At 37.6% G+C, this 27,788-nt stretch overlaps 1 protein-coding gene across 2 annotated transcripts; it reads right to left on the reverse strand.

The window, feature by feature from the left end:
* Nucleotides 1-5,319: 5,319 nt before the first annotated feature.
* KRCC1 (lysine rich coiled-coil 1) lies at nt 5,320-21,888 on the reverse strand. Of its 2 annotated transcripts, XM_039852485.1 has the most exons (3): nt 21,628-21,888; nt 8,511-8,622; nt 5,320-6,673 (listed from the first exon to the last, which is right to left on the reverse strand). In XM_039852485.1, exon 3 carries the CDS (start codon nt 6,649-6,651, stop codon nt 5,881-5,883), a length of 771 nt encoding a protein of 256 aa, XP_039708419.1. In that variant the 5' UTR covers nt 6,652-6,673; nt 8,511-8,622; nt 21,628-21,888; the 3' UTR covers nt 5,320-5,880. The 2 variants fall into 2 exon arrangements, with proteins under 2 accessions (XP_039708419.1, XP_039708420.1); XM_039852486.1 differs by lacking the exon at nt 8,511-8,622.
* Between the last annotated feature and the right edge of the window lie 5,900 nt (nt 21,889-27,788).

A 27,788-nucleotide genomic window follows, 5' to 3' on the forward strand; every position in this document is an offset into this window, starting at 1 on the left:
TGGCTATAAACCAGGTGACAACCAAAGCAATTGAGACATGTAGTTAAAGCCTAGGCCTATGTCTTTAGTCCAGCGGTCCCCAACCTTTCTAGCACCAGGGGCAGGTTTTGCGGAAGACAATTTTTCCTTGGACTGGGGTGAGTGGATGGTTTCCTAATGATTCAAGCACATTACATTTATTGTGCACTTTATTTCTATTATTATTACCTTGTAATATATAATCAAATAATTATACAACTCACCATAACATATAATCAGATGCCACCAAATGCATCTGTACTATTGAAGTACGTCAACTCACTTGCCGCTCTAAAGCCTGCCACCAGATGTAGCTTAATTGTCTTTTGCCACTCACTGGTAGGGTTTTGATATGAGTCCTCAAGCAATTGATTTATTATGGTCTCTGTGTAGTCAAATCTCTCTGCTAATGTTAATCTGTATTTGCAGCTGCTCCCAGCGCCAGCATCACCGCCTCAGCTCCACCTCAGAGCATCAGGCATTAGATTCTCATAAGGAGCACGCAACCTAGATCCCTCACATGCGCAGTTCATCATAGGGTTCGCTCTCCTTATGAGAATCTAACGCCTAGTGATCTGAGGTGGAGCTGAGGTGGTGATGCTAGTGCTGGGGAGCAGCTGCACATACAGATGAAGCTTCGCTTGCTCACCTGCCACTCACTTCCTGCTGTGCGGCCAGGTTCCTAACAGGCCACGGACTGATACTGTTCCGTGGCCTGGGGGTTAGTGACCCCTGCTTTAGACTCAATGCTCTAATATCTAAACATGTTTATAGTTGACTGCTGGTTTCAGACCTTTGAGACCATCCAGTCCAACACCCTCTTTTTCTGCCTAGAAACTGCCTGTTACCCCTTTTCCTATCAGACCAAGGCTATAAACTCACTTTTGAAGGCTCCCCAGGTCTCTGCCCACTGTTCTCTGAATATTCTCTCATATACTCTGAGGCCAGTGACTCCCTCCTTCCTTTCTATGGTAAACCCATTTTCTCACCCTTGGTCCCTCCAGGAAGCCCCTAGATGCCCCCTGGAGTCAAGCCAGCACCCATCATAACTCCTCCTGGATTCTATTCCAGCTCCCCAAAGGGGCGAGGTTCTAACCTCAGACCTGGAAGGAGACAGTGTAAGCCTTGATAAATTAGTCTGTCTGAGCCTCAGCCTTTTTCCACATAAAATGGCCAGAGCAATGACAGTTCCCTTTGTGGCAGCTGTGAGGATGAGATGTGCAGCGATGTTCGATGTCTGCCGAAGCCAGGGCTCCGTCAACATCCATTGTTATTAGAGACCCTGGTCTCCAGGCATATGAGATACAGTTGGATATCCATCCGGCCTGTGAGAGTTGTGAGAGTTGTCCTTTTCTTCGTTTTTTTTTTCTTGTCCACAAGAAAGAGTACCATACTTTATGCCCCTGGAGGAGCCATACTTTATGCCCCTGAATCACGGAGTGCTCCTGCCTCCATTGTTTTCCAAGGGAAATAGCATGTTGTGGGGGAGCAGGGAAGAGCCTAGAGTGCTCCCCACCCCCAAAGTGATTAGTGCTGTGACTTGGGGCATGCAAATTCATATCTTGGCTTCTGCTGCCCCATCCTTCCAGTTCTTCCACATGCTCTTCTCTGGCATTCTAGATTGCTTACAACTTACTAAAGCAATGTGCCCCAGCCTGAACGATGACTCCATTTCAGCTTGCAGAGGTCATTTTATTATGTTGAGTATTTACACTCTGCCAAGCACTTCACATATATTCTCTCATTTAATCCTAAAAATAGCTCTGCAAGGGTAATTGTTTTATCTCCATATTACAGATGAGAAAAACTGAGACTCAGAGAGATTAAGACATTCACCTAAAATCATGTAGTGTATAAGTTAGTTTTTGCTTCATCATAAATCACTCAACAAGTTAAGATTTAAAACAGTAAACGTTTATTTCTCACAATTTTGTAAGTTTTCTGGTTTGGCTCAGTGGTGGCTGCATGGCCAAGGGACCTTGTATCTCAGGGTTGTGGTGGAAGGAGGAGTTTAATGTCAGCTGGGTGGGGAGATGGCCATGAATTTCTCATTATTCAGCAGGGCTTGTACAAGGTGGCTGAGTTCCAAAAGTAGCATGAAAGCAAGCACAGGCACTGCCTAAATCTAGCTTGCATTATATTTGCTATTGTCCCATTGGCTAAAGCAGGTCATAAAGCCAAGTCCTTAAGGAAGGGGACTACCCAAAGGGTGGATACAGGGACAGAAAATTATTGCTGCATTTTTCCACAACAACAAATCTATGATATATTATTATCTGGAAATGTTCAACTGGAATTCAAAACCAAGTTGTCAGGTTTGAAAGTTCAAAACTGCCTTGGATTTATTGCCCAAGGTTTGGTAATCTAGAACACTCCATGCATTGCTGTACTAAGTCGACAACCTTTTGGGTGCGCGCGTGCGCGCACACACACACACACACACACACACACACACCCCTGCAACTGTTTTGCATACTGTTGTAATTAATAAAAATTACAGCTTTATTTATTCTGCTTCATTGATCATCTTCTTCTTTAGATACTCCAAGTATATTCGGATCTCTTTTGCTTATCTTTTATCATCTTCTTGCAAGATTTTTCTATTATTATCTTTACTTTTGTTGAATTATCATTATTCTTTCTATGGTGCCTATACTTTCTTATTCCTGTTAACTTTTATTTCTGAAATTATATTTTTACTTTTTCTGTGTTTGTCAGTCATTGTTAAGCAACCATGTCTGGTTCAATGAATATTTTTGACTGAAAAATATAATTACTTTTTCTTTACTGCACTATATGCTATTTTCCCTGGAATTAATAATTGTCTTTTTTGGCATTTTACTTGAATTCTTTTTCTGCTTTATGCACTTCTCTCAAAACTTTTACTGTTTTCTTATTCTCTTTCAGCCTTGTTTGAAGTGTTTTCATATGCTTTGTGTCTGCATTTTACTGGTGTCTTCTTGTCAAAGTATTTTAGTTCATTTTTCTCTTGTAACACTTTGTGTGTGGCTAGATCATATTCCCTGTCTCCCTCATCTTTTTCAAAGTTTAAATGAAATGTATTAACCTGGAAGGACATTTCTGTGGAGAGAATGGCCTAGGGTACCTTTCCTAGCTTCATGGCTTGAGGGCTCCCTCTTTGTTATTGTGAAGGGCTCAAAATATGGCTACTTCTCAGAGCTACTCCTGGCTCATAAAGGTTCTTCTGCTCTCCTATAGGCCTACAGGTCTTGCCTGCCAAGGTAGTAGCCTTACTTTGGATGTTGTATTTTGCTGTTACAGTACTATTGGGGTTCTGTTTCATCTTGGACCTTTCCCTGCTTCCTACTATTTGAACCATCTCTTTCCCTTATTCCCAGTGCTACCTCCCTGCTCAATTTGGTTTCTCAACCTAGTACTTTTCTTTTTAGGCAAGGCTTTGTCTTTCCGGAAGGACATATTTGCTGGATATTTATGAAATCCTCAGGGTTTAGAAGACCACAACACTATTCGATCTCTCGATGCTTCTGTTACAAGTTTTGCACTCACCAACTCAAAGCCTGTGATGACTTCTTTGTTTTGTGGTTCTCAGACCTATTTGTCCTGTTTGGTACAGGAATAAATGATGGCTTGAGAAAGGGTGGTAGCAATAAAGATGAAGAGAATTGGATAATATAAGCAGAATTTGGTGATATAAGCAGGAGGAATTACGGTTGGGTCTGATGTAGGAAAGGAAGGGTCAAGTGTGATTTTAGTGATTTTTTTGGCATGAACAATTGAGTTGGCATCATTATTCGCAAATATGGGGAAGACTCGGGGAAGAATGATGAGTGATGAGGGAAACAAGTGCTCTTGTTGGTCTAAGTGGAAATGTCAACGAAAGCAGTTGGATATGTCTAGAACTCGGGGGAAAGATCTAGTCCAGAAACAGAAATTTATAGATGTCATCAACTGTCTTCATCAGTTTGGGCTAAGATTGGGTAGCTAAACTAGCATGCTGGCCTCTTATAAGGGCAGTAATCCCATTCATGAGGGCTCTATCCTCTTGATTAATTATATCACAAAGGCCCCACCTCCATATACCATTACATGGGGGATTAGATCTCAACATATGAACTTAGGGGTGAGGGAATATTCAGTCCACAACATCAACATACTGATAAATTTAAAGCCATTGGCCTGGATGAGATCATTTATAATGTGCAATTAGAGTCGTGGAGTAGGACTGGCTCCTGATGCAATATACATGATGTGTTTATAGGTAGATGGAGGCAGAGCCAGTATAGGAGATCACAAAAGGGAGGAGCTGTGGACGTAGGGAAAATCAGGAGCAAATGATGCTATGAAGCTGACTGAAGTTTATTTCAAGAAAAGGGACTGACCAATCCCAGATGGAAGCTGTTGAGAGGATGAACTGAATACAAATGAAAAATATCCACTGGATTCGACAACATGAAGGTCACTGGAGATCTTGACAAGAGCAGCCTCAGGAGAATGGTAGGGATAGAAACCAGATTAGAAGAGATGGAGGAGAGAATGAGAGGTGAGAAAGTGTAGACAGCTGATGTAGGCATGTTTTGATGTGAAAGGAGACAGCTGAAAGATGTAGGGGGTCAAGGAAGTTTTTTGTCATTTTGTTTTCTGAAGAGAGGTAGCAGAAGCATGTTTGTATACTAATGGTGCAGGAGAAGTCCTTGGGAAGTAAAGGGGTAGAGGGTCCAATGCTCAAGGGAAGGGATTAATAAGAGCAAGGACACCTATATTGGTAACGGGAGAGAAATCAGACAACACAATACCAGAGGGAAGTTTATAGATCTGGTGGTAGGACAATAAGTCTCCTTCTGAAGGCTTCTGTCTTCTCACTTGAGTATAAGGTGAGGTCATCGGCTGAGAGAAAAGGTGCCTATATGGGAGGCAGTAGGGAAGAGGAGGTTTGGGGAGAGAGGAAATATAAAAGACATCTTTGAGAGTAGGAAACTTACTAGGGAAACCTCGATGCATTGAAAGTTTGTGGTCATAGTTTAAAAGAAAACTATGTGCCACCTATCCCCTCTCCCTTCCTTGTTATTTGGGGCCTAGCGAGGTAGGAGGCTCGGCAAGGTGGTGACCTAGACAGGGGTCAGGGATGAGTACTAAGGGGAGAGGAGAGAAAGTGGGTTTAAATATGAATAAACAAGGCACAGCAGATAAGGAATTTTTTAGAACTGTAAAGTGTGACCTACCCCAAAGATCTTGCCTCTCAAGTACAAACTGCTCAGTTATTGCCTTCCAGAAAGAAAATCATCATTGAATAGGAAGAGATCACTGATACAGAACAACAAATGTAGAAATTGGCACACTTTATTATAAACATGTCCAGAATATAAACCGATTTTGTATCAACTCTTTGAAACTTTTAAAACTATATGTAACCTAAGCTTATTATTATTATGTATTTTATTTTCCACTTTCCAATCGAGAAAATACAGAGCTTCAAAAAACAAAACACAGATCTAACATAGAAAAAAAAAATCAATCTAAATTGCTTCACAGAGAAAACTAACAAACCCAATTAAGATTTGAAATCCTATTAACCCTCAATTTAAAAATAAATGACTTCCCAAGGGAAAAATACTTCCATCATTGCAATTTGATGGATAAAAGCGAAGCCACTTTCATTAAGGGAAATTACATTATATATAAGCAAAATGTAATAATGTTTTTAGAAACTGAGAAAAAAGTAATTTCCATGTTGGAGATCAAGCATACTAAATACTTTCTGTTCACTTGGCCTTTGTTAGAAGTTAAAGTACCTGTTTACATGAAAAAAGTGATATGAACATGAACATCATAAAACCACGCTCTTCCTCAACTTTTCTTCAATTTAACTTCAGGAGAATCAACTCAAAATCCAAGAATAGACTGGTCCCAAAGCATTTCCTCCTCTGTCCTTTCTTTGCCTTGTTCCTTTTTCTCTTTTCTACGCTTACGGTCCTCTTTCTTAGAGGCTATATCTCGGCTTTTTTTCTCCTTTTGATTCTTAAGCTTTTCTGTACTGATCCAGACTGTTTCCCCCTCTGTTTTGTTTCTTTGGATGCTCTTGTGTTTGTCTAAATTTATTTCCTCACAACCTTTTTCCCTCTTATGCTTGGGCTGCTTCTCTGGTGTTTCTCTGCCTTCTTCTGGGTGCCTTTTTCTCTTCCGATATATCTGTTTATGACTGGCTTGATGGGCACTGGTAGTGTTTTCTGAGGAGAGGTGCTTGTAAACTCCAGATTCTACACTGTATGAGCTATAATTATACTCTCGCTGACTAGGGTTCAGAGGTACTGGTTTTTCTGAGAAACAGTCCCTGGTGAATTGACAATAGCTGAGGGAGTCTAGTTTCAGCCTGCTGTCATGAACTGGAAGCCACTGAGGTAACTGGTTTTCCGCTGTCTGTGAAATATTGCATGATGTTGAGTAGGTCTGGATGGTTTCAGATGGGAGTCTTTGATCGAACAGTCTATACCCGGGTCTGGAATCAACCTCTTCTTTGTATCTACAGGTTTTCAAATAGTCCTCTCTCATCTGTCTGAAACAAGTTTTTGGTTCTAAGCCTCTGGCTTTCTGCACTTTGATGTAATCTTCAAGTTCATCTTGAAAAGAGTCATATGTCTTCTTTGAATGCTTCATTAGGTTGACAACATGGGATTCTCTGTAGAGAAGACAGGAGAAAATTTTTACTCAATTATTTTATTCTGAGTACATCCTTTGTTCTTGAAGAGAGCTTTAAAAAAATAGAAGCTCAAACAAATTAAAATCTAATTCAGCATGAAGTTAAATATCATGACATTATATGCCATTATATGCCAAAAAGGAGCATCAGGACAGTCAAATACCTGCCAGGCCACTCACAAGGAACTTTATCCTTCTCAGAAGTGGGATAAGATGGCAGAAAGTTGGCTGACATATTGAATTTTGCTGTAGGGCTAAAAACGTAAGGCACGTAGAGATGTATGAATTAGGACTACACATCCATGATGGGTGACCTGATCTAAATGTTCATTTATTTATTAAAGTTTTGATTTATCAGTTTCTTGTATATTACTTTCTAAGAGAAATAAAAGAACCACAAAGAAGTAATTTGATCTTTAAAATCTTCAGTTCAAACAAAATTAAATAAGCATACATACTCACCTAACTAGAGTACTGTAGGACTTAATAATAAAGGGATGTTTATAAAGTGTTTGGGAATGCTAGAAATTAGAAATTCAGCTGTGAGATAAAATTCTTAGTATAGGGCATGAGGGAAGATGAGAGGACAGAGTTCTGTCTCTTTTGTATAGGACTTGGATTTCATTCCGCTACTTATGATTGGTGAAAAACGCATTCTAGAATGCCTGCTGGTTTGCTCTCTCTCTCTATTAAACTACTGGTGAGAGGGTTAAAGGAGGAAATGGAAGTGAAAGCTGAGAGAGTAGCTGGATTGATAGAGAGAAGTTTCAGAAGAAATTTAGAGTACATATACTAGTTTTTGTTTGCTTGTTTAATTTTTTTGAGATGAGCAGTACTATTCCTGATTCTTTTCCTTTACCTTGCCTAAAATCCTGCATAAGTACAATTACAGCAGAAAATATATGTACAATGAGATGATAACACCCTAGATATTTTGGTGATACATTTTATCTCCAAAAATTAGGAGGTAACATAACCCATGCAGAACTAAACATTTCTTCCCTTTAAAAGTAAAAAGAGCCTGACAGCATTCTAGAGTCACTAATGATCAGCTATCTTACCTGAGGATTTGAGATTGAAAAGAAAGTCTACGTGAAGTCTAATTTGGAGTCAAAAAATTTAGTTACTATTCAAATTAAATAGTATAAAAATTCTGAATAGAATAAATAATGTAACAAATATTTGATTAAATATGGGCAAAAGATATGAACCGACACTTTGGAAAAGAATACATGCAAATGGCCAACAGACACATAAAAAGATATCATTAGTCATCAAGTCAATGTCAGTTAGAACCATAATGAGATACCACCATGTACTCACTAGAATGCGAAGCGAGCACAGAATGACAAAAATAAAAAAGACTGACAATACCAGTGTTGGTAAGGATACAGAACAACTGGAATTCTTATATGTTGTTGGTGGGGATGTAAAATGGTACAACGACTTGGAAAACAGTTTGGCAATTTTTGAGGAAGTTAAACATATACCTACCACATGATCTAGTTATTTTACTCCTAGATATTTAGCCAAAAGAAAAGGAAATAAATACAAAGACTTATACATGAATATTTAGAGCAGTTTTGTTCGTAATAGCCCCAGAAAGGAAAACATCTATATGTTGATCAACAGGTGAATGGATAAATCAAAATAAATAGTGGTATGTCCCTACAATGGAATGTTATCAGTGATAAAAAATAAACTACTGATACACTCAACAAAATGGATGAACTTTGAAGAAATACTAAGTGAGAGAATCCAGTTCCAAAAGACCACAGATGGTGCAGAGATCAATAAAGAGGTAAATGGAACCTTACCCTTATCAGGCTGAGAACTTGGTGGAGAAATCTGATCATATTCAACCATTAACTGCTTCACTTTCCTAGCATAACTTTCCCCAAATAGTGAGATTCTGCAACAATTACGGAGCTAAAAAACATGATACAGAGATTACAATATTTATTTTTGTCCAATATTCCACTCCCAGTTATCCGAAACCAACCACAATCTTGTTATAAAAATTAAATTATTCAAAGTTTAGAATTATATCATCAATATGGACCACTTATCTGAAAATTTACAAAATCCATCTTCAATTTATCATTTTGCTTCCTGTAACTCTGAAAGTAAAGCTCACTTTTTGAGCATGCATTTTACCCTGGAAAAAAATATATTTTCTTTATTTTAAAACAAAGTGACCCCCAATGTACACCTATAAATTTAAAGATGGCACTCATAATTTTTAATATATTTAGTCTGAACTAAGAGTTTAAGAACAGTTTTGCTTGCTTTCAAATCAAAGCATAAGCTTCAATAGAAATAATCGTGATTCAGAGGCCCTGTATTTTAGAACCTAGTTTAAAATGTGAAACCTCTGTGATTCAAACTATTTTAACTACTCCACATATGCCTTTTACAAAGGTATTATTTATAAAAAGTTCAATCTTTGTTCATTCAATGTGATATCTATGAACAAAATAAAGACAGGGTAAGGTAGAAGATCATATTAAATATTTAAGGTAATATTTTTAATCTTCAACTAGATACCATTTCACATACCACCTCAAGTCTTAATTTCCTGCGTGCTTAGAAGACTATAGTACTAGTTTTTGCTCGTTAGAATTTTAGTATGAAAATATTTAGTAAGCCTCTAATATTAAATATGATAATATATTTTTACTTAGTCCAGAAAATACCATTCTAAAGGAGAAGTTACTGGGGTGCCAGTAGTAGTCTGAACTTTATAGAAATTGTCTGGGATACCAGTACTGAAAGGCTGGGCTGAGAAATCCAGCCTTGGAATTTTGTATTCTATAAAAGACAATCTCAAGAAATGCAGTCCATTTTAAGACAGTCACTGATTCTAGTTATACCACTAATGTCACCTGAGGATCCCATGGGAGAACCACAAACTTCCACAATTGGTACAAACACGACCACAAGCAAGGTTCACTAAACAAGGCTCAGACAAGCCACTCAAAGCTTGTCATAGTCATATTCATAGATTAACTTCTAGAATTTTTGCTAAAAGTGTTTCTCACCACAATAAATAATGTCAAAATTACTACATTTACACTTTAGGTCTATACTACTATCTAAAGTTCCCAACGGTTGAAATTTTATTTTATAGACCTTTACTAGTTTATAAATACAATACTAATCATGGAACATCAAAATACTTTCTATGCAGCCATTTAAATGAATGAGTTGGAACCACATGTACTGTCATAGAGATACATCCATGACACATTAAGAGGAAATAGCAAGATGCAGAACTATATCTACATATCTACCTACCTGCCTATTGATCTACTGATCTAAAATACAATTTTGGTATAACACTCAACCTACAGAAGCAAAAATTAAATATATACATATGTATTTACTGTAAGGGAGGAGTTAAAGAAACTAGACTATACTCTGTTCACACCTGTTCCTGGAGAGCGGGGAAGAGTGAAGAAGGCAGGTGACCTTTAGACCTCTGAGTAAAGAGCCTAATGATATTTGCTAGGTGGAAGGGAACTTATCTCTGAAATGTCTTTATCAAGATATCCCTGGCTAAGACTGAGAACTAATCTCCTGAAGACTATCCCATAAATTAAACAATTCTCTGGGATATAAAATGTAGATGATTCCTAATTTAAACACTCCCACTGTGTGTAGTGACCTTCACTTAGAAACCTCATCTATTATTCTGGGCCAGAGATGCATGATCAATGTAGGAAAACATGATCTGAGGAGCCAACTTTTATGTACTAGACATCTCTGCTTCATTAGAGTCTCTTGATTGCTTGTATCCTTGAAATAATTAGCATTTAGAAACTAGGTAATATTACTGATTCTTATAAGACTGACTTGATCGTCTGTTCTTGTTAGCTCAATACCCATAGAAAAAAATCTGAAAAGAAACATGCTAAACTTAATGGGGTTTGGGAAGTGGGGTTATAAAAGGTGTAGGGGAGAACATTTAATATTTTGCTCTCTGCACATGTATGTATTTTTTTATTTTTGCAAAGAACATATATTACTTTATAATTAAAAGTTCCAAAAAAAATTAATTTAAAGGTTCTACAGGATATCTTCAAACTAAGCTTAATTGTTAGTACCAGAGTATAGATTAAGAGATTTACTTAAATATATTATGTTCAAGAACTATAAATAAGAAACATTTTAGACAGAACTTGAATATTTTAAAATATTTCTCTATTATATATAGTATCTCTAAATTATTTTTGTTTTAAAGTATATAATGTAATTACGTTTGACTCTAAAGTCAGAAATTTAAAAAGGCCTTCAGAACTTCCCTTATTCAGAATACATACAACCTGACCATGCTGATGTGACACTGATTTTTCTATTAAAGATCTTTAGTAAGAACAGGTATATACTGTCTTTTGTGACAACCAAAATTTAGTATATAGATGGAAAGTTTACTGAAGAGTAGTCATTTAGAAGCTCAAGATACCCTAAAATAGAACAATGATTTCCCTCTCCATTCGACCCTTACTACCAGATTTCCCATTTCTAAAAGTCAATGTTCTAAACTATGTGGATGAAAAAAAAAGGGGGGTTATCTGAAAAGTAACCTCACAGGGTGGTCTGATCACAGATTCCTAATTGGGCAGGTCATTGTAGGCATGTAACTTTTAAGTAAAAGGTTTATCTTTGCCTTAAGCAAGGCTTGTCCACTGTTTCTGTGCATCCAGGTTAACACACCTTTAAAATAACCACCCTCTAAAAGATTAGAACATAATCTTTTTAACCAACCAGTAAACCAATCCCCGCTTTGCAACCACCCCCCACCACCTCCATGTAATCTTCCTTATGTTCTCTTCTTAATTTCAAATGTATAAAAAAACCTACAAAACTGTTATTTTCTGGAGCATTTGAGATCTTGCTCCCTGGCCTGTGTTGTCAGTTTGGCTCAAATAAACTCAAAAATTCTCTATTGGTTTGGACATTTCTTACATTGACAATTGACACTAAGTTACCTTTAACTCCTTCACCCACCAAGTTCTTACTTTAATTTTTAAATCTCCATTAAATAGTATCTTATTCCCAAGATTAAAATCTCATATTTCTCTCTATCAAGTTCTGACTTATGTCAATTCTAGCTTTATAATGTTTTTTCAAATCTATCCCTCTATTTTGCAATTCCCATAACACTACTTAGTTCAAGTTCTTCGTGCCTTTGGGCTTTATTTATTAAACTTTATCACTATTGAGTTTTGTCTTCCAGGTACCATGGTGGGTACTTTGGGACTGGAGAGGGAAAAAAGGAGATAAGTATTTATTGACTATTTTTATGCCAAACAAGAGATTATTCTTTCAGTCTTTTACCTCTGCAAGGTAACTAGAATTCCCCACATTTTTGAAGATTAAGACATCAGGATTCAAAATTAAAATAACTTGCCCCATATGTTAATTGATCAAACTGGATCTTAAACCTTGGTTTGCCTGGACTCTTTCCATTATATATACATAGTTGTTCCACACACTGGGTATTATAAATAAGGGAACAAGACAATTCCTAATAACAAGGAATTTACAATTTTGTAAAAATGATATGCAAAGAACTATAATGCAGGACAAAAACGTGTTAAGTGCTATAAGACATAGAAAAGTACAATGTCTTTTTGCTTAGGTGTTTGGGAAAAGCTTTGTGGAGAATGAGTTTAGGCTGATCCTTAGGAGATGGGTAAAATTTAAAGAAAAAATGAGTGAAGAAGGGGTATTCTGGATGAGAGGACATTTGAAAAAACATATCTGCTTGAGAAATAACAAGATATGCATGAAGGTAGTGAAAGACAGTGCAATAAAGGTAGAATGGGGCCAGATCATAGTAGGTCTTATTTGGGCATTTGAGTTTAATTCTACAGTCAATAGGGGAACAAAAGAGACTCAAAATGGGGATATTGGTAAAGAGGGTGTTGCAAGCAAAAGATTACTGGGCTGAACCAGAAACATGGTAGTGAGAACAGAAAAGAAGAGAATAATTTAAGAGATATTCTATGGGTAGAATCAAAGGAATTTTTGATAGCTGGTGAGAGAGAAGGTACAAGAGTGGGGAAGCATAGATAACTAAGACTTTGATCCCAGGTAAAGTTATCTTTGTCAGAGAGAATAATGAAAAGAATAGAGTTATTGTTATTGCTGTTATTATTCCCTTCACCCACCAAGTTCTTAATCAATTTTTAAATCAATTATTGATTTTAAATTAATTATTGATTTTGAAATAAATTAAGATTCTATCAATATCTTTCACATCTGTCTTTTCTTTTCTTCTATTTCCCATTTCTTTATGTGTTCAATTCCTCTATGTGAAACTGGGTTTAAATGACTTGAAGGTGTTTCTATGTGCCTTGAAATTCCTTACAAATTAAGATTAGAAATTAACACAGTTGGGCGCTTGAACTAATTGTATATGTACCAAACTTCCTGAACATGGTGGGCAACAGGAACCATTAAAGAAAGAAGACATGGTAATAACTTCTAGGTGTTGCAGAAATCCTTTCTCAGAAAATTTTGATGCTACCTCTATTTTTTTATTTTGTATATTTTCCATAGTGAATACTATTCACTTGTTTTATTACAAGATTGTAGCATTCTTTGAAGAACACAGACCATGATTATTGTGTAGTACGGTGAAATTATCATTTCCCCTGACCTGTATACTTTTCATTACCATTTTATTTAGCTTAGCTTTTTTAAGTAGGTGCCACATTATAGATTTCTACTGACCGCTGTAATTGCTAAAATCCTCTCCTATTTTGGCTATCTTCTCCCTACTGGTACTTAATGTAACTGATTACTTTTTCTAAATGCAGGACTTTATATTTCATCATGTCATGGGTTTAGGTCACCATTCCAATAAATGAGGATCTTTAAAATTCAAATCCGCTTTATCTTCTTATAGTTTGACATTTGCTACAGTTTCCACACATAGTTTTTATATGCATTCAGTCTATGCCTTCACTCATGTCACTGGTGAAAACTTTGAGTAGGACAACAAGATGACACCTATGGCATTCTACAAATAATCCACCCTTTTTCTGCTTCTAGGATTGATCTTTTCATCAGCAATCTTTGGTTCTAATCAGAAAGATATTAAGAATTTGATAGACTCTTGAGTTTATTTGAAAATTAAATTCAGTGTCTTTCTGAACACTAGATGCTTCCCCACTCTACTCCTTACTTCTCTTTTTCTTATGGATCTGATTACTCAAATCTATTTGCACTACATAGAAGTCTTACTTTTCATTGATATTTGAAAGATACATGAGATGTCCTTCTAAACTATAACCATTCTTTATATAGCAATGGTTCTCAATTTCAATCATTTTGACCAAAGTATTCCATAGGCAGACTTCGCTTGTCTTATTGCCAAGAGGTCTAGTGGATATACAGCCTAAAGAGACCAATCACCAAAAAAATGTATTTCAAGTTTCATGGTTAACCTTAAAAACTCACGATCTTCTTGAACTGTAGTCTTAAGACAACCATTTTAAATAAAAAGTCTTTAATTAATTTTTAAATAAAACATGCCATTTAAATTTCAAGTATGTTTTGGTACACTGCTGAATACCTCAAAAACCTCATGGAAATCTGAATATCTTCACTGTGAGAAACATTCCTCTGATCTACCAGATTTTCATAAGAGAAAATGAGACATGGCATCCTTTGTGCTTTCACTAAATCCACATTGCTTTTTAATGTTCATTAAAACTTATCCAGCATTGCTCTTATCATGTATGTAGCAGATACTGTTTAAGCACTTATAAAAAGCAACTAATTTTATCCTCCTGAGAACCCTATAGGCTAAGTATTATTATGAGCCACATTTTATAGAAGAAAAAACTGAGGCAGAGAAAAGTTAAGTTAGTAAATGACAGAAGCGGTCTAGCTTCAGAGTCTGTTCTTAACTGTTATGCTTGGTTACCTATATAACTGACCTAAAACTTCTCAGTCCACACATTCTGAAATCTACTTCTGTCTTTTGAAAATAAAAACATTTTCTAATCTCTAGGCTTTACACATTCCTCTATTAAAAAAATGAAAGTCCAGCCATAATGGGAGAAAACATTCCCATTTCATATATCAGACAAAGGATTTATATCTAAACTATATAAAGAACTCTTATGACACATTCAATTCAAAATGAGTAAAAGATTTAAATGGACACTTCAGAAAATTTTACGTATACGTGTATATATGTGTATGTATGTGTGTGTGTGTGTGTATGTGTACACACGCACACACAGCCAAGTTGAGATACCACTACACCATCATTAGAATGACTAAAATTAAAAGGACTGAAAATACCAAGTGTTGTTAAAGATGTCAAACTAGAACTCCTCTACATGACTAATTAGAATTTAAAATGGTACAACTTTAAAAAAGTTTGACAATTTCTTTAAAAGTTAAATATCTACCACATGGCCCAGTTATTTCATTTGTATAAAAACATATGTCCATGCAAAGACTAGTACATGAATGTCCTTGGCACGTTTATTTGTAATAGCCCCAAACAGAAACAACCCTAATGTCTATCAACTGGTGAATAAACAAAATGTGGTACCCATACAATAGAATTATTCAGAATAAAAAGGAATAAAATAGCAATGCATACAACATGCATGAATCCCAAAATCATCGTGCTGAGTGAAAGACACAAGAGTATCTAATGTGTGATTCTACTTATAAACAGTTCTAGAAATGCAAAGTGATAGAAACAAATTAGTGGTTGCTGGGGATGGGGTGGAGGGAGGAATGAATTTTAAGGAGGCATGATAAGACTTTTTGGGTTGATGGAAATATTTGGCATTTTGTTTACGATGGTTTCATGGTAGTATCACCTGTCAAAAACGAATTGTACACTTTAAATATGTCCAGTTTATTGTAAAGTATACCTTGGCAAAATGTACTAAAGGAGCTTAAAGATCTATAATGGATGTTTTGGAAAAAGAAATAATTCCACCCTAATTTTTTAAAGTGGATTTTCAAATGTTAGCTTTGTTTCTAGAAAGGTTACCCACCTAGCCAAGTCACTTATGCCAAGCTATTGCCTGCCATAACATATATCATTGCTCCTAGGAGCCAGACATAGGGACTCCATAGAGTCAGTTCTGGTATTTATTAGCTGTGTAGGCTTGGTCAAGTTTTTCAACCTCTCTGTGCCTTAGGTTCTTCATCTCTAAAATAGGTATGTAAAAAATACCTCAAAGAGTTGTTGTGAAAAGTGCTTAGAAGAGTGTATGGCACATAGTAAGAGTCATAAGAGTTCTTTATATCATTTAAATATAAATCTACATGAGTGAACTGGTTTTAGTGTTATTTAGGAGTTCATCTATTTAACTGACAGTGAAATGTTTTCCTAACTAATTACTTTAGTAACTACAGAAAGCCAAATAAAGGTAAACACGACAGGAGTGCCAGAAAGGATTATCTAATTCTTTGTATTTCGAGATAACTCACATTTTAGAGGGACTTTTTAAAATGAAAGCTGAAAGCTGGACTTGATCCTTGCTGTCTTTTCTGATTGCTTTGATTTTGAACCAACTCTGAGGATTTCAGTTTATGTCCTGTTTTAATGTGTGCTAGATATACCTTAATAAGAAGAGTATGGACTATCAAACAGAAACAAAGAGGGATTCTAGGTATTTTATTAATTATTTATAGGCTAGCATTAGGTACCAAGCAAGAAATAGTTTTTCTTGACTGAAACTCATCTGGAGTATTTTTTAGATATACCTTTTAAGATTTTGGGTGAAAAAAATGCAGCAAAATTCTGAAAACTTGATGTTCCTATTTGAACTGCACCTATACCACAAGCCTAGTTATAGATGAACACCCACAAGGCCATTTACTTGCTCACTGACTTACAGGAATGACATCATAGTAGAAAGAGAAAGAATACGGAATCTTTTATTTTGGAGAAATGAAACTATTCAGGTTGTTATTCAACAGCTGTGCAAAGCTTGGCCTTTTTTACTTCAGTAAATATATGAAAGTTAAAAACACTGCACTTAAACTACTGTGTTAAATATGAAACACATGAATAATATGAATTACTTATAATTCAAAACTATCTAAAAAGAGCTTCATATCTTAATAAAATACTAAGAACCACTCTACTTTTCCTAATTCTAGACCTGTCAGAGAATTTGTTCCAATCCAACAACCCATTTAGAAATCTCAAAACCTGAATCTTTGCGTTGCATGAACTGTTTTTTTTAAATTTATTTTAATTAGTTTCAAGTATACAGTACATTGGTTAGACATTTATATAGTTTGTAAAATGATCCCCCAATTGCTCCCTCCCTCCCTTGACCCTGCACCTAGCCAATGTATTCATGCTAACTGCATTCTGTGCCGTGCTCCCATTCCGTGACCATCTATCAATTTCTGATTTGTACTTCTTTAACCCTTCACCCCATTCTTCCAGCTCCCAAACCCCCTTCCCCTCTGTCATCAAATTGTCCACCATATTTGTGAGTCTATTTTTGATTAGTTTGTTTTGTTCCTTAGATTCCATATATTTCAATAAGTATCAGATTTGATGAATAAATCTACTGAATTTGAGTGAAAAATTTAATAAAAATTTTCAAGCCCCATAGCACATTATGTGTTGTGACATGGCATTTGAATATAATACAGCATAAAGCTTTTTTATGTTTATTTTTAAAAATGTTTTAAATTTTTTAAAAATGTTTATTAGAAAATGTTTATTGATTAAATATTTTTAATTTTTAAAGAAAAAAATTTTGAACAAAATTAGGATGTTAATTTGGTCAGTATTAGGTATAACTAGCTCAATTCTTCCTCGTTAATCAAATAATTGACATGGTCTTATATTTTTAAATCTAATTCACTAAGAAGCATTAGAAAATGTTTTACAGCTTTCCATTACTGGCATCTTTTTTACTCTCAGCAATGTAATGTAGCATTCTCTGTATTTTGTTAAAGCTACAAAAAGTATTCTATGTTTTCTGATGCAATATTAATAGTATTTTTAAAAATGTCAAATTCTAATCGCTTGTTGCTAACATTTAGAAATGCTATTTTGTATATTGACCTTGTATTTTGTGCCTTTGCTAAATTCACTTATTATTCTAGTAGCCTTTTCCTAGATTCTTTGAGGTTTTATATACAGATGATCTTATCATCTACAAATAGAGTGTTATTTTTTCTTCCCTAATCTGTTTTTCTTTTTCTTGCCTGACTGTATGGCAAGGACCTCCAGTACAATGCTGAACAGAAGTAGTAAGAATGTACATCCTTCCCTTGTTCCTGCTCTTGAGTTTTACAATCTTATAATACCATAATAATCTCAGGAAAGACTAAGCAGAGCAGGGCACTAATTTTAGGACTAGATAGCTGATTCTGTTATCTTTGCCAAAATATGTTCTTTTATTCCTTTTTACTTGAAGGTCAAATGCCATTTAAAGAGTTTTTAGAGATCTTCTTAATTGTGTTAGAAACGAAGCCCAATACCTGTCAGCATCATGAATACTCTTAGCTATATTAGTTATTAAGCTTGCCTTTTCAGGAAGTGAGATAAGCATCTGACCTATGAGTTTCCCAAGCTCTAGCTATTTCATACTAATACAATAATCACAAAAATAACTAAAGGCTTACTATGGCATATTTCCAATGACAAAATACAAAGGATTTAACGAAATCATTAATCAGGAGTACTTGCTACACCTTTAATATAAAATTTATGTTTTTCACTGTCTTTGAACATCAATATTGCTAAGTATTCTATGGCTAGCTAGCTCAAGAATCATGCTTGTTAAATTGATTTTACTTGAATCCAAGGCAGGTATCTTGCATAGAATGCCATCCAATGCATGGTACTCCTTTCAAAGGGTAGTAAATGTGAATGGGTCTCTAAGAAGGGGGAGTAAATGTGAATGGGTCTCTAAGAAAGGGTAGTAAATGTGAATGGGTCTCTAAGTATCTCTTTTTAAAAAAATAAGATACTAGTTAAATAACAAGCAACAGTTTTTTTTTCTCTTCTTATGTACTTTAAAAATTAAATTTATTGGGGTAACATTGGTTAATAAAATTATATAGGTTTCAAGTGTACAATTCAATAATACATCATCTGTATATTGTTCACCACTTTGTTTATGTACTCTTAATTGGCAATTATTTAAGACATAAATATCTAAACTAAAAATATACTGAGTCTTACTAGTGTTTTAAATAGTATATCGAATATTAACCATTTGTTAAGTAGCTGTTAACTGAACAGTTACTGAAGGATACTTACCTGAAATAAAGTTATAAGAGGTAATTTTTTAGGTACTAAATTATATTGTTTTTCAAATCCTAGTGAACAGTCTTAATCTTAACAGATTTCATTACTCTGTCATCCTGTGGCCATTACAGATCAAAGTTTCATGTGTTATGAACTGCCATTCTAGTACACAGTCAAGCTGTGAAATGATTATCAATATGGAACTGTAGATCAGTTGTAAAGTTGTAAAGCTGTCAAGGACCTGAGTTTAGTTAGTGCAGAGTTCCTCAACCTTAACACTACTGATGTTTTGGGTAGGAGAATCCTTTGTTGTGTGTGTTGGGGGCTGCCCTGTGCATATTAGGATGTTTGCAGCATTTCTGGCCTATACCAGACAGATGCCAGTAACGCCTGCTTTCTCCATGCCGTTCCTTGCCCAGTGGTTAAAACCAAAAATGTATCTAGACATTGCCAAATGTATTCTGGGTGGGGTCAAGGGGCAAATTTACCCCTGGTTGAAAACCATGCAATTGGGCTAATCCAATTTTTCCTCCCCACAGATGACAAAACTCAAAGAAGAAATGTTTTGGACTTTGAAAGGTTGAAAGAAAAGTGTGGGACTTACTCGAGGTCATACATTGGAGAAACTAGAACTAGATCCTATTTCTAGTCAAGAGTCCTATTCTAGAATTCTCGTTATACTACTCAGACATGGTATAGAAAGGTTATTGCTAGTATTGCGTGAACTGACATTGTTAAGTCTTTAGTGATTTTGTACATATTCAGTCATCACAAAAAAATACAAAAAGAAAATGCCAAGTCAGGCAAAAAACTGTTTTCCATGAGAAACTGTTTCTAAATCTTCCTATGATCTGGCTATGGGAACCAAACTAAATTGTGGACTTGCCACCTATAAACTGCTCAGTCTTACTTGGTGAGAGGCAGGATGTTTGGTATGAAAACAAAAAGCCTAGACTTTATTTTTCTATCAGAACAATGATATTAACCCAGGCTGATTGAAGACATTAAGTCTAGTCTTACAAATTGCCCAAAGATACTTAATGGAACATCATTTGGTTGTAATGAATTTCTGATTTCCATTTTTAGTGAATGAAATTTACATTTCACACACACACAAACACAAAATCGTGGAAGGTGAAAACGAAATTATTTTATGAGGTAGTATTTATTAGTGTCCCTCCAGGAGAAAGAAATTTTAATTATTCTACAATATTTAGGCATCCATCTTTCACTCTGGAGACAAAATGCAACTTAAGGCAATACAGCAAATGCTAAGGATTAATTATTAAATATGGCTAAATGTTTTACTGAAATAATGTGCCGTGGGATCAAGCTCCATCTAAAAACATTTCCACTGCCTTACAGCCTTATCTCACTTTGGAATAAGCATGCTATGTGCAGGTAGTCTTGTAACTTAAACATCTCTTAAGACTGAGATGATCAAGAAATAGCTTTTCATTTTAAGGGAAATGTGTTGGTGAGAACTTTAAATACATTTTTGGCAAGATCACTCCTTCTAAACCCCTGAACAAATAGACTTGACCAAATTCTAATCATGGCCTCTAGGAGCCTAAGGAGGAATCCACCCACCCCTCTTTGAGCTCTGTTAGGAAAAGCTCAGGGTTATCAAAAGAAATTTACTGTTTCAGCCAACACCTGATGACAGGCTCCTGATCTCTCTCTTTTTAAGAATACTTAACTAAAAACGGCTTTCAATTGTAAATCTTTCCTCTGACCCTTGAAGACGAATGTGTATCTCCTACAACTCAGAGGTGTCTTGAGGACCTGAGTCATTTCTTTGAAATGCAATCATCAGGAAGGATGGGCCTCAGCCTCCTAGTCACTGTGGCAGGGCGGAATCCTAATTTTCCTAAACACCCGCAAGTAGACTCCACTAACTAACTGCATTCCCACTGACCAACCCTTTGTAATCTTTCACTTCTCTGCCTGTACTGAACCCCACGTCTCTTTCATTCCTCATTTTCCCGTTAGAACGCCCAGTCACCTCTGAGCAAACTGAATGGAGCTCAGCTCTTTGGCTTGCTGTCAGTAGTTACTGAATAAAATGTTTTCCCGGCTCTAATGTCCGGCTGTTATTTTGACATCGGTAGATACATATTAAAAGTCAGACCAGTATCAAGGTAGGCCTGTAAATCTTAGAAGCTTGTTTTGCAGGGTGTTATCCTCGAAAAGCGAAGGAAAACTCTCGAAAGTGATCTCTCAAAAACCTCACCCCCTCTTTCCTTCCCCCAGGGTCCCTGCAACTTTATTCTCTCATGCTACTTTCTACTCTACCCAAATTCCTAACTCTATTTCTCCCTGATTATCCTATCTACTTTCCAGGATGTCAAATTTCACCCAGCGGAGGTTTGCGCCCTTCCACTTCTCGGGCCTTTTATCGCCATCTCTGTGCCCAGTCTTCGGGTTTCCTCACCAATGCTCCTTCCTGTTCCCTGACATCTACCTGGCCGCCTCTCTTTCCCACTCACATCTCCACACTCCACTTGGGGTCCTGGCGCCCCTGTCCGCGGGCGGCAGGGGGCGAAGGGAACGAGGGACTCGGGCCCCAACCGAGTCGGCCATTTCGTACATTCGGGGCGCGCCCAGCTGGGCCTCGGCGCTGAGGGGCTGAAGACGGGGCTGCCCCCGCCGCCGGGGCGGGAACTCACCTTCTCTGAGGCAGGGGCGGCCGTCTACAACTACTGTCCCCCACCCCGCCAAGGCCGCCGGCCGGCGGACAGGCCGAGGTGGAGGTGGCGGAGAGGCAGAGACAACCGCTGCCGCCAACACCGCCTCCGCCGCCAAGCAGGCGGGGTGTTGTGGGGGAGGAGGCGGAGACCGAGAGTCCAGAAGGGAAGTTACCACCACCACCCGAGGTTGACGGGACAGCGCCGGCGCCATGGCGGCGAGGCGCGCTACTGCGCCTGCGCTGCTCTTCCGTCGCGTAAAACCCGGTGGGCCCCGCCTTCCTGTTGCGCCGCCGGATTCGCCCGCCTTTCGCGGGCCCTGCTCTAAGCCGGCTTGCGCCACGCGTTCCCTAGCAAGCCCTCCGCCATCACGTTGGAGGGAAAGAGAAGCACGTGGGGCCTCTCACGTTTCTGACAGTGAATCTAAAACCAACTAAGAAAAAAAAAAAAAAGGCCGGAATCTTTGGCTTCTACCTCCAGAGCATCTGAAAATACACAGTTCTTTCTTAGAAAAAATGCTTTCTCTTCCTTTCCTTTGCTAGGGCTTTTAGTACACAGGGTAGGTTAAGCAAAATCCTTGGTCATGATATGCTATCATCAGTGGTTAATAAACGATCTTTCTCTTGCTCGCTCTCGCTTTCTATCAAAATATGTATAGGTCCATAAACGCGCGCGCACATATGTAAATCTCAAATTATTCTCCACCTCCCAAAGACATCACTACCCTGCTTTGTAGTAATCATTTCCTTACATATAAATCTTTATCACATATACATGTAGCTAAAAGAAGTTTAGATTGTTCTTGAATTTCATAAGATTTATGTCTTTATGCAGTCTTACGGGACCGTTTCACTTAACATTTTGAGGTTCATCCAAGCTGTGGTATTTAGGTATTATTTATTCGTTTCATTGTTGTACAATATTATACCCGTTTTCCTGTTGATGGGCATGTTTTCTGAGGCACGGTACAAGTTACTCTTGGGTATCCTTTTCTGTCATACTGCCGTTGCTAGTTTCAGGTTCTTATTATCTTTTGTTAGAGCCATGGTAATAGCTGCCTAATTGATATCCTTCCTCTGACTTCACCACTCCAATCTACTGCATATTGCTACCAAAGAGTTCTATCTAGAAGTCATTCCTGGCTTCCTATTGTCTGTTGGAGATGTCAAACATGAGGACTACCGGGTTTCTTTGCACCTCCCAGATCTCATTATCCGCCTATTGCCCTCATCTCTCCACCCTTTTTTCACTTTATGATCCAGCAAGTTAAACCTTTACTGATTCCTGTAAATACCAAGCTATTGCATAACTCAACTTGTTATATATGTTGCTCCCTCTTCCTGTAATGCCTCATCCCTACTTCTTAATAAACTCCTCCTCTCCTCAGAAGTAAATACTATCCTGAATTCAGCATTTCTCATTCCCATTACACCTCTACTACATATGTATATATCTCTAAGTAAAATGAAGTATTGCTTTGTATGATTTAAAACTTTATGTAAATATTATTATATGTACTATTTATTCCTTTCCTATTTATTTTATCACTCGCCATTTTTACATTAATGTATGCTGAGATGTGAGGTTTTAATTCATTCACTTTTACAGCTCTATAACATTCTGCACTGTATGAATACACCACGAGCTATCAGCTCTCCTATTGATAGATTTTGAGCTTGTTCCCCATTTTTGCTATTACAGACAGTGCTGCTCTAACATTCGTGGGCAGTCTTCTGTGTATGTATGTTAGAGTGTCTCTGAGAGATGTTACTTAGGAGATACTGCTGCTTTTTAACTAGGAGGCTTTGATAATACCCACCTCAAAGGGTGTTGTGAAAGCATATGAAATATTGTTAAGTAAAGGACACTTAAGCATTCAAAAGGTTATTGTTGCTGTTAGAATAGCTTTGAAATGTATGCCACACACTAGGACATAAAAGGCAATAATCTGGTCCCAGAATGATAAACAGAAGTTCTTCTGTAGCTCCCTCCAAACCCAACAGATTGTAGTTGTCTGCACATGTCATGCTGTTTACCACCACATCTCTGCTCATGCTGCTATGTCCTCAGGCCTGAAATGGTCTCCTCCAGTTCTGGTTCTCCTCCTCCCTACTTATCTTCGTTGACCACTTCTTCTCTGAAGCCTTCCCTGGATACACTTTCCCCTTTGCCTCCTATATCTCTTTCACCATTTTCACATGCTCTTCCATTATCCTCTCTAAATGGCCAGTATCTTGAAGACAGGGCCTGTATTTTATTAATCCTCGTATCAGGGCACTCGCTGAACATAGTGCCTGATACATGTGCTGAAACATGCATGTGGAATGAGTGAATTTAGGAATTCTTGGGAGAAAAGCAATTGGCAGCTATGAATATCTTGGAGCCAAAGGAGGAAAGATAGAGGCAAGCATGCTATTTTAGTAGGAACGCAGAGACCAGAGAGAGTGAAGTTTTATGGACTATTAAATAGGGAACCTACTCCTATCATCCTGGAATGTGAGTGCTAAATATGTACAAGCACTTTTTCTTTGCTCTTGTCACTCACAGTGATTTTGAAATGAATGGGTGATGAATGTATATGGAAGGAGAGAGCTCCTCCTAGCCTATTTAACATTGCCAGGCATTAAGCTATTATTATTATTATTATAAAGCAGGGGTTGGCAAATATTTTCTGAAAAAGGCCAGATGGTCTTTGTTGTAAATATTCGACTCTGCTGTTGTAGTGTGAAGGAAGCCATAGACAATATGTAAGCAAGTGAGTATGGCTGTTTTCTAATAAAATTTTATCTATGGTCATTAAAATTTGAATTTCATATAATTTTCATTTGTCACAAAATATTCTTTTCATTCCCCGCCCCGCCCCCCCAACTGTTAAAGAAAGTACAAACCATACTTGGTTCAAAGGCCCAAAGGAACCTTGTTGAACCTGGCCTAAATGAACTTTGTCTCCAGGTACAACAGAGGTCACAACCAGTGATAAGGGGCTGTTCTTTTTTTTTAATTAGTTTCAGTATAGTACATTTAGATATCATCATAAAACGATCCCCTTGCTCCCTCCCCTGACCATGCATGCCCCTATTACATTAATGCTGACATATTCCTATACATGCTCCCCCATGACCATCCATCATCTACTAATTTGTGCTTCTTTAACTCTTCACCCCATTCTCCCAGCCCCCAAACCCCCTCCTCTCTGTCTGTCACCAAATTGTCCACTATATTTGTGAATCTGTTTTTGATTAGTTTGTTCTTTTTATTCCTTAGATTCCTCATAGAAGTGAAATCATATAGTGTTTATTTTTCTCTGTCTGACTTAAATATCTTCTAAGTCCATCAAAGCAATATCTTTTTCCATCCCCTTCCTTTTAGTCTATGTGTGTCTTTTAATCTGAAGTGAGTCTTTTGTATTTTCTCTTCTTAAAGAAGTCCCTCCAACATTTCCTGTAATACTGGCTTGGTGGTGGTAAATTTCTTTAGCTTATTTTTGTCTGGGAAGCTCTTTATTCGTCCTTCAACTCTAAATGATAGCTTTGCTGGATAAAGTATCCTTGGTTGTAGATTCTGGGTCTTTATCCTGTCGAATATTTTGTGCGAAGCCCTTCTGTACTGCATAGTTTCTTTTGAGAAATCTGCTGCCAGTCTTATGGGTGTTCCCTTAAAAGTAACTGTTTTTCTCTTGCTGCTTTTAATATTCATTCTTTGTATTTAACCTTTGGCATTTTAATTATGATGTGTCTTGATGTGGGCCTCTTTGGATCCCTGATTTTTGGAATTCTCTGAGTTTCCTGGGGTTTTATGTCCATTTCCTTCACCAGGTTAGAGAAGTTTTCCATCATTATTTCTTCAAACAGCTGTTCAAAAATCTTGATTTTCTTCAGTTACGCCGATCAGATGGATATTTGGACCCTTAGTAGTGTCCCATATACTCCTTAAATTATTTTTATAGTCTTGGCATTTTATCTCTTGCCATTCTGATTGCTTGCCCTTGGCTTTCCCGTCCTCTAGATAGGACATTTGATCCTTTTCTTTATTCACTTTGTTATTCCTTTGTTTATTCCTTTTAATATACTTCTCATCTCAGATAATGTGTTTTCCATTTCTGACTGGGTCCCTTTTATAATTTCCATTTCTATTTTATGTTTTTTATCTCTTTGTTGAAGTTCTCACTGAATTTATCTACACTTCCCAAAAGTTTACTGAGCATCTTTATGACCAGTGTTATGAACTGGTCTGGTAGATTACTTGACTCCTGCATCTGGTAGATTACTTGACTCCATTCTATCTGGATCTCTGTTCTGTTCTCTCATATGGTTTCTGCTTCTTTGTCTTCTCATTTTGGATGCCTTTCCATATCTGTTTCTATGTACTAAGCAAAGCTCCTAAGTCTCCCGGTCTTCTCAGTGTGGATTTATGAAGTAGGTGTCCAGTGGCACAGTCCTGAGATGAGTTCAGCTGCAGGCCAAATTTAGCCCAAGCCTCTACTCTTCCAGGGCCACCTGTTAAGATTCAGCAAGCAATCCACAGATGCTGTGCTTATAGTTGCTTCAAAAGGCCACACCAGAAACCGAGGCCAGCTGCCTCCAGTGTCAGTCTAGGTGCTGCTCAGCAAGGAGCACCTTGCTCGCTGAGGATATACCTGGATGTGGCTGAGGTGGGGCCATGAGTTGGGGGAGGCAGAGTTTCAGGGAATCCTCTGGGCAGAGCGACCTCTGTTATCCCGTTTGATGACTTCCCAGCTATGGCAGTGATGTGTCCACACACTGGGAGGAGGGAGGGCTCAAGAGAGAACAATGGATACTGCCGGCACCTCTGGACAGAGCGAATTTCTACTCGGCCCTCACTCTGATAATGTCTGCCTGTAAGTCCCTGGTGCCCTCTGTGCACAGCTTAATTGGCACTGGTGCTCAGAGCGAGCAGGTCTGTCACTGTGAAAATCCACTGGCGGATGAGGCCCCTTTAAGAGGTGTCTGCCACTGCCACAACCTCCGTCTCACTCAGCTGCTCAAGACCAGGCAGCCCTGCGTCCTTGCCCTGTCCTACCTTCTGTAGTTGCAGGGTGATTTCTTGGACTTCTCCTTAGTTGTAAGGCTTGTTCATCTAAATCCCAGGTGATTTTTCCTTGCTGCTGCTCCTTGTTTCCATCACAACTTTGATTGGTCGCCAGAGGGATGAACAAAGCCTCTATTATCTACGCCATTTTTTTCCCTTTCTAAGGGCTGTTATTTACTAAATCAGGCTTTAAACACTTATTTCTATATATTTTCAGAATTGCAACATGTCCAACTGAACGGAACACAATCACTCCCTGAAGGCCTCTTAGATTATTTGCTCAAAAGGGCCAAGACAGCAATATGAGTACAAACTATGGTTAAAGATTTGGAGGCTGCAATGTGAAATCTGGTAACATATTCTACCCAAGATGCAGGTTAACAAGTGGAGTTTATAGTGAGAGGATACTTGAAGTCTGTGTCAAATCTTGTGAATGATAACTCTTTCCAAAACAGCTCCCACTCTTGGCCTCTTCATGTCACCTTCTTCTACCTTTGAGGTACATGACTGGGGACCTGGCATTACCCTTGCTTAGCATTACCCTGCAACAGTTGCCCCACTTTATGTATGGGAGTACTAGGTAGTCATAGCAATGTTCTTTGCACGTGTGTAGGGACTGAAGTGGGAGAGAAGTTCGACTGAAATTGAGGTAGATAGAACCATAGTAGTCATCCTTGTCATTTCCTTGTCTAGAATCTCCCAGCTCAGACCTTTCTCCTGGACCAGTTTGAGCTTGAGCTATCTCATTTTCTCCCTTCCTTACCACCTTCTTTATCCAGACTCATGAAAGAAAGAGACTGCAGGGCTAGTAAAATCATTAACGATGGAAAAAGTTTCCTTCTTCTTGGAGTGGAAAAGGGCTCAACAGAAACATGATTGTGAAGGGCTATGAAGCTCAAGTCTACAATCTTAACCACTATACCATTGTCACATGGTTATTTCCACTCTGGCCCCAAGTTTGATCTCATGGGAAATGCAGAATGAATGTACTTCTTCCATACATCAATGTATGACATTGAAGAAAGCTCTCATGTCCTTCCTGATTTTTTTTCTTCTCTGGCTAACCATCTCCAGCAAGGCAATAAGAAATTCTT

This window comes from Pteropus medius, unplaced genomic scaffold (genome assembly GCF_902729225.1).
Source record: "Pteropus medius unplaced genomic scaffold, Ma_sr-lr_union100, whole genome shotgun sequence".
Lineage (NCBI taxonomy): Eukaryota > Metazoa > Chordata > Mammalia > Chiroptera > Pteropodidae > Pteropus > Pteropus medius.

Bases quoted from the DNA above. Each gene is read 5' to 3' on its own strand.
- KRCC1 (XM_039852486.1), bottom strand. From the start codon at position 6,651: ATGAAGCATTCAAAGAAGACATATGACTCTTTTCAAGATGAACTTGAA.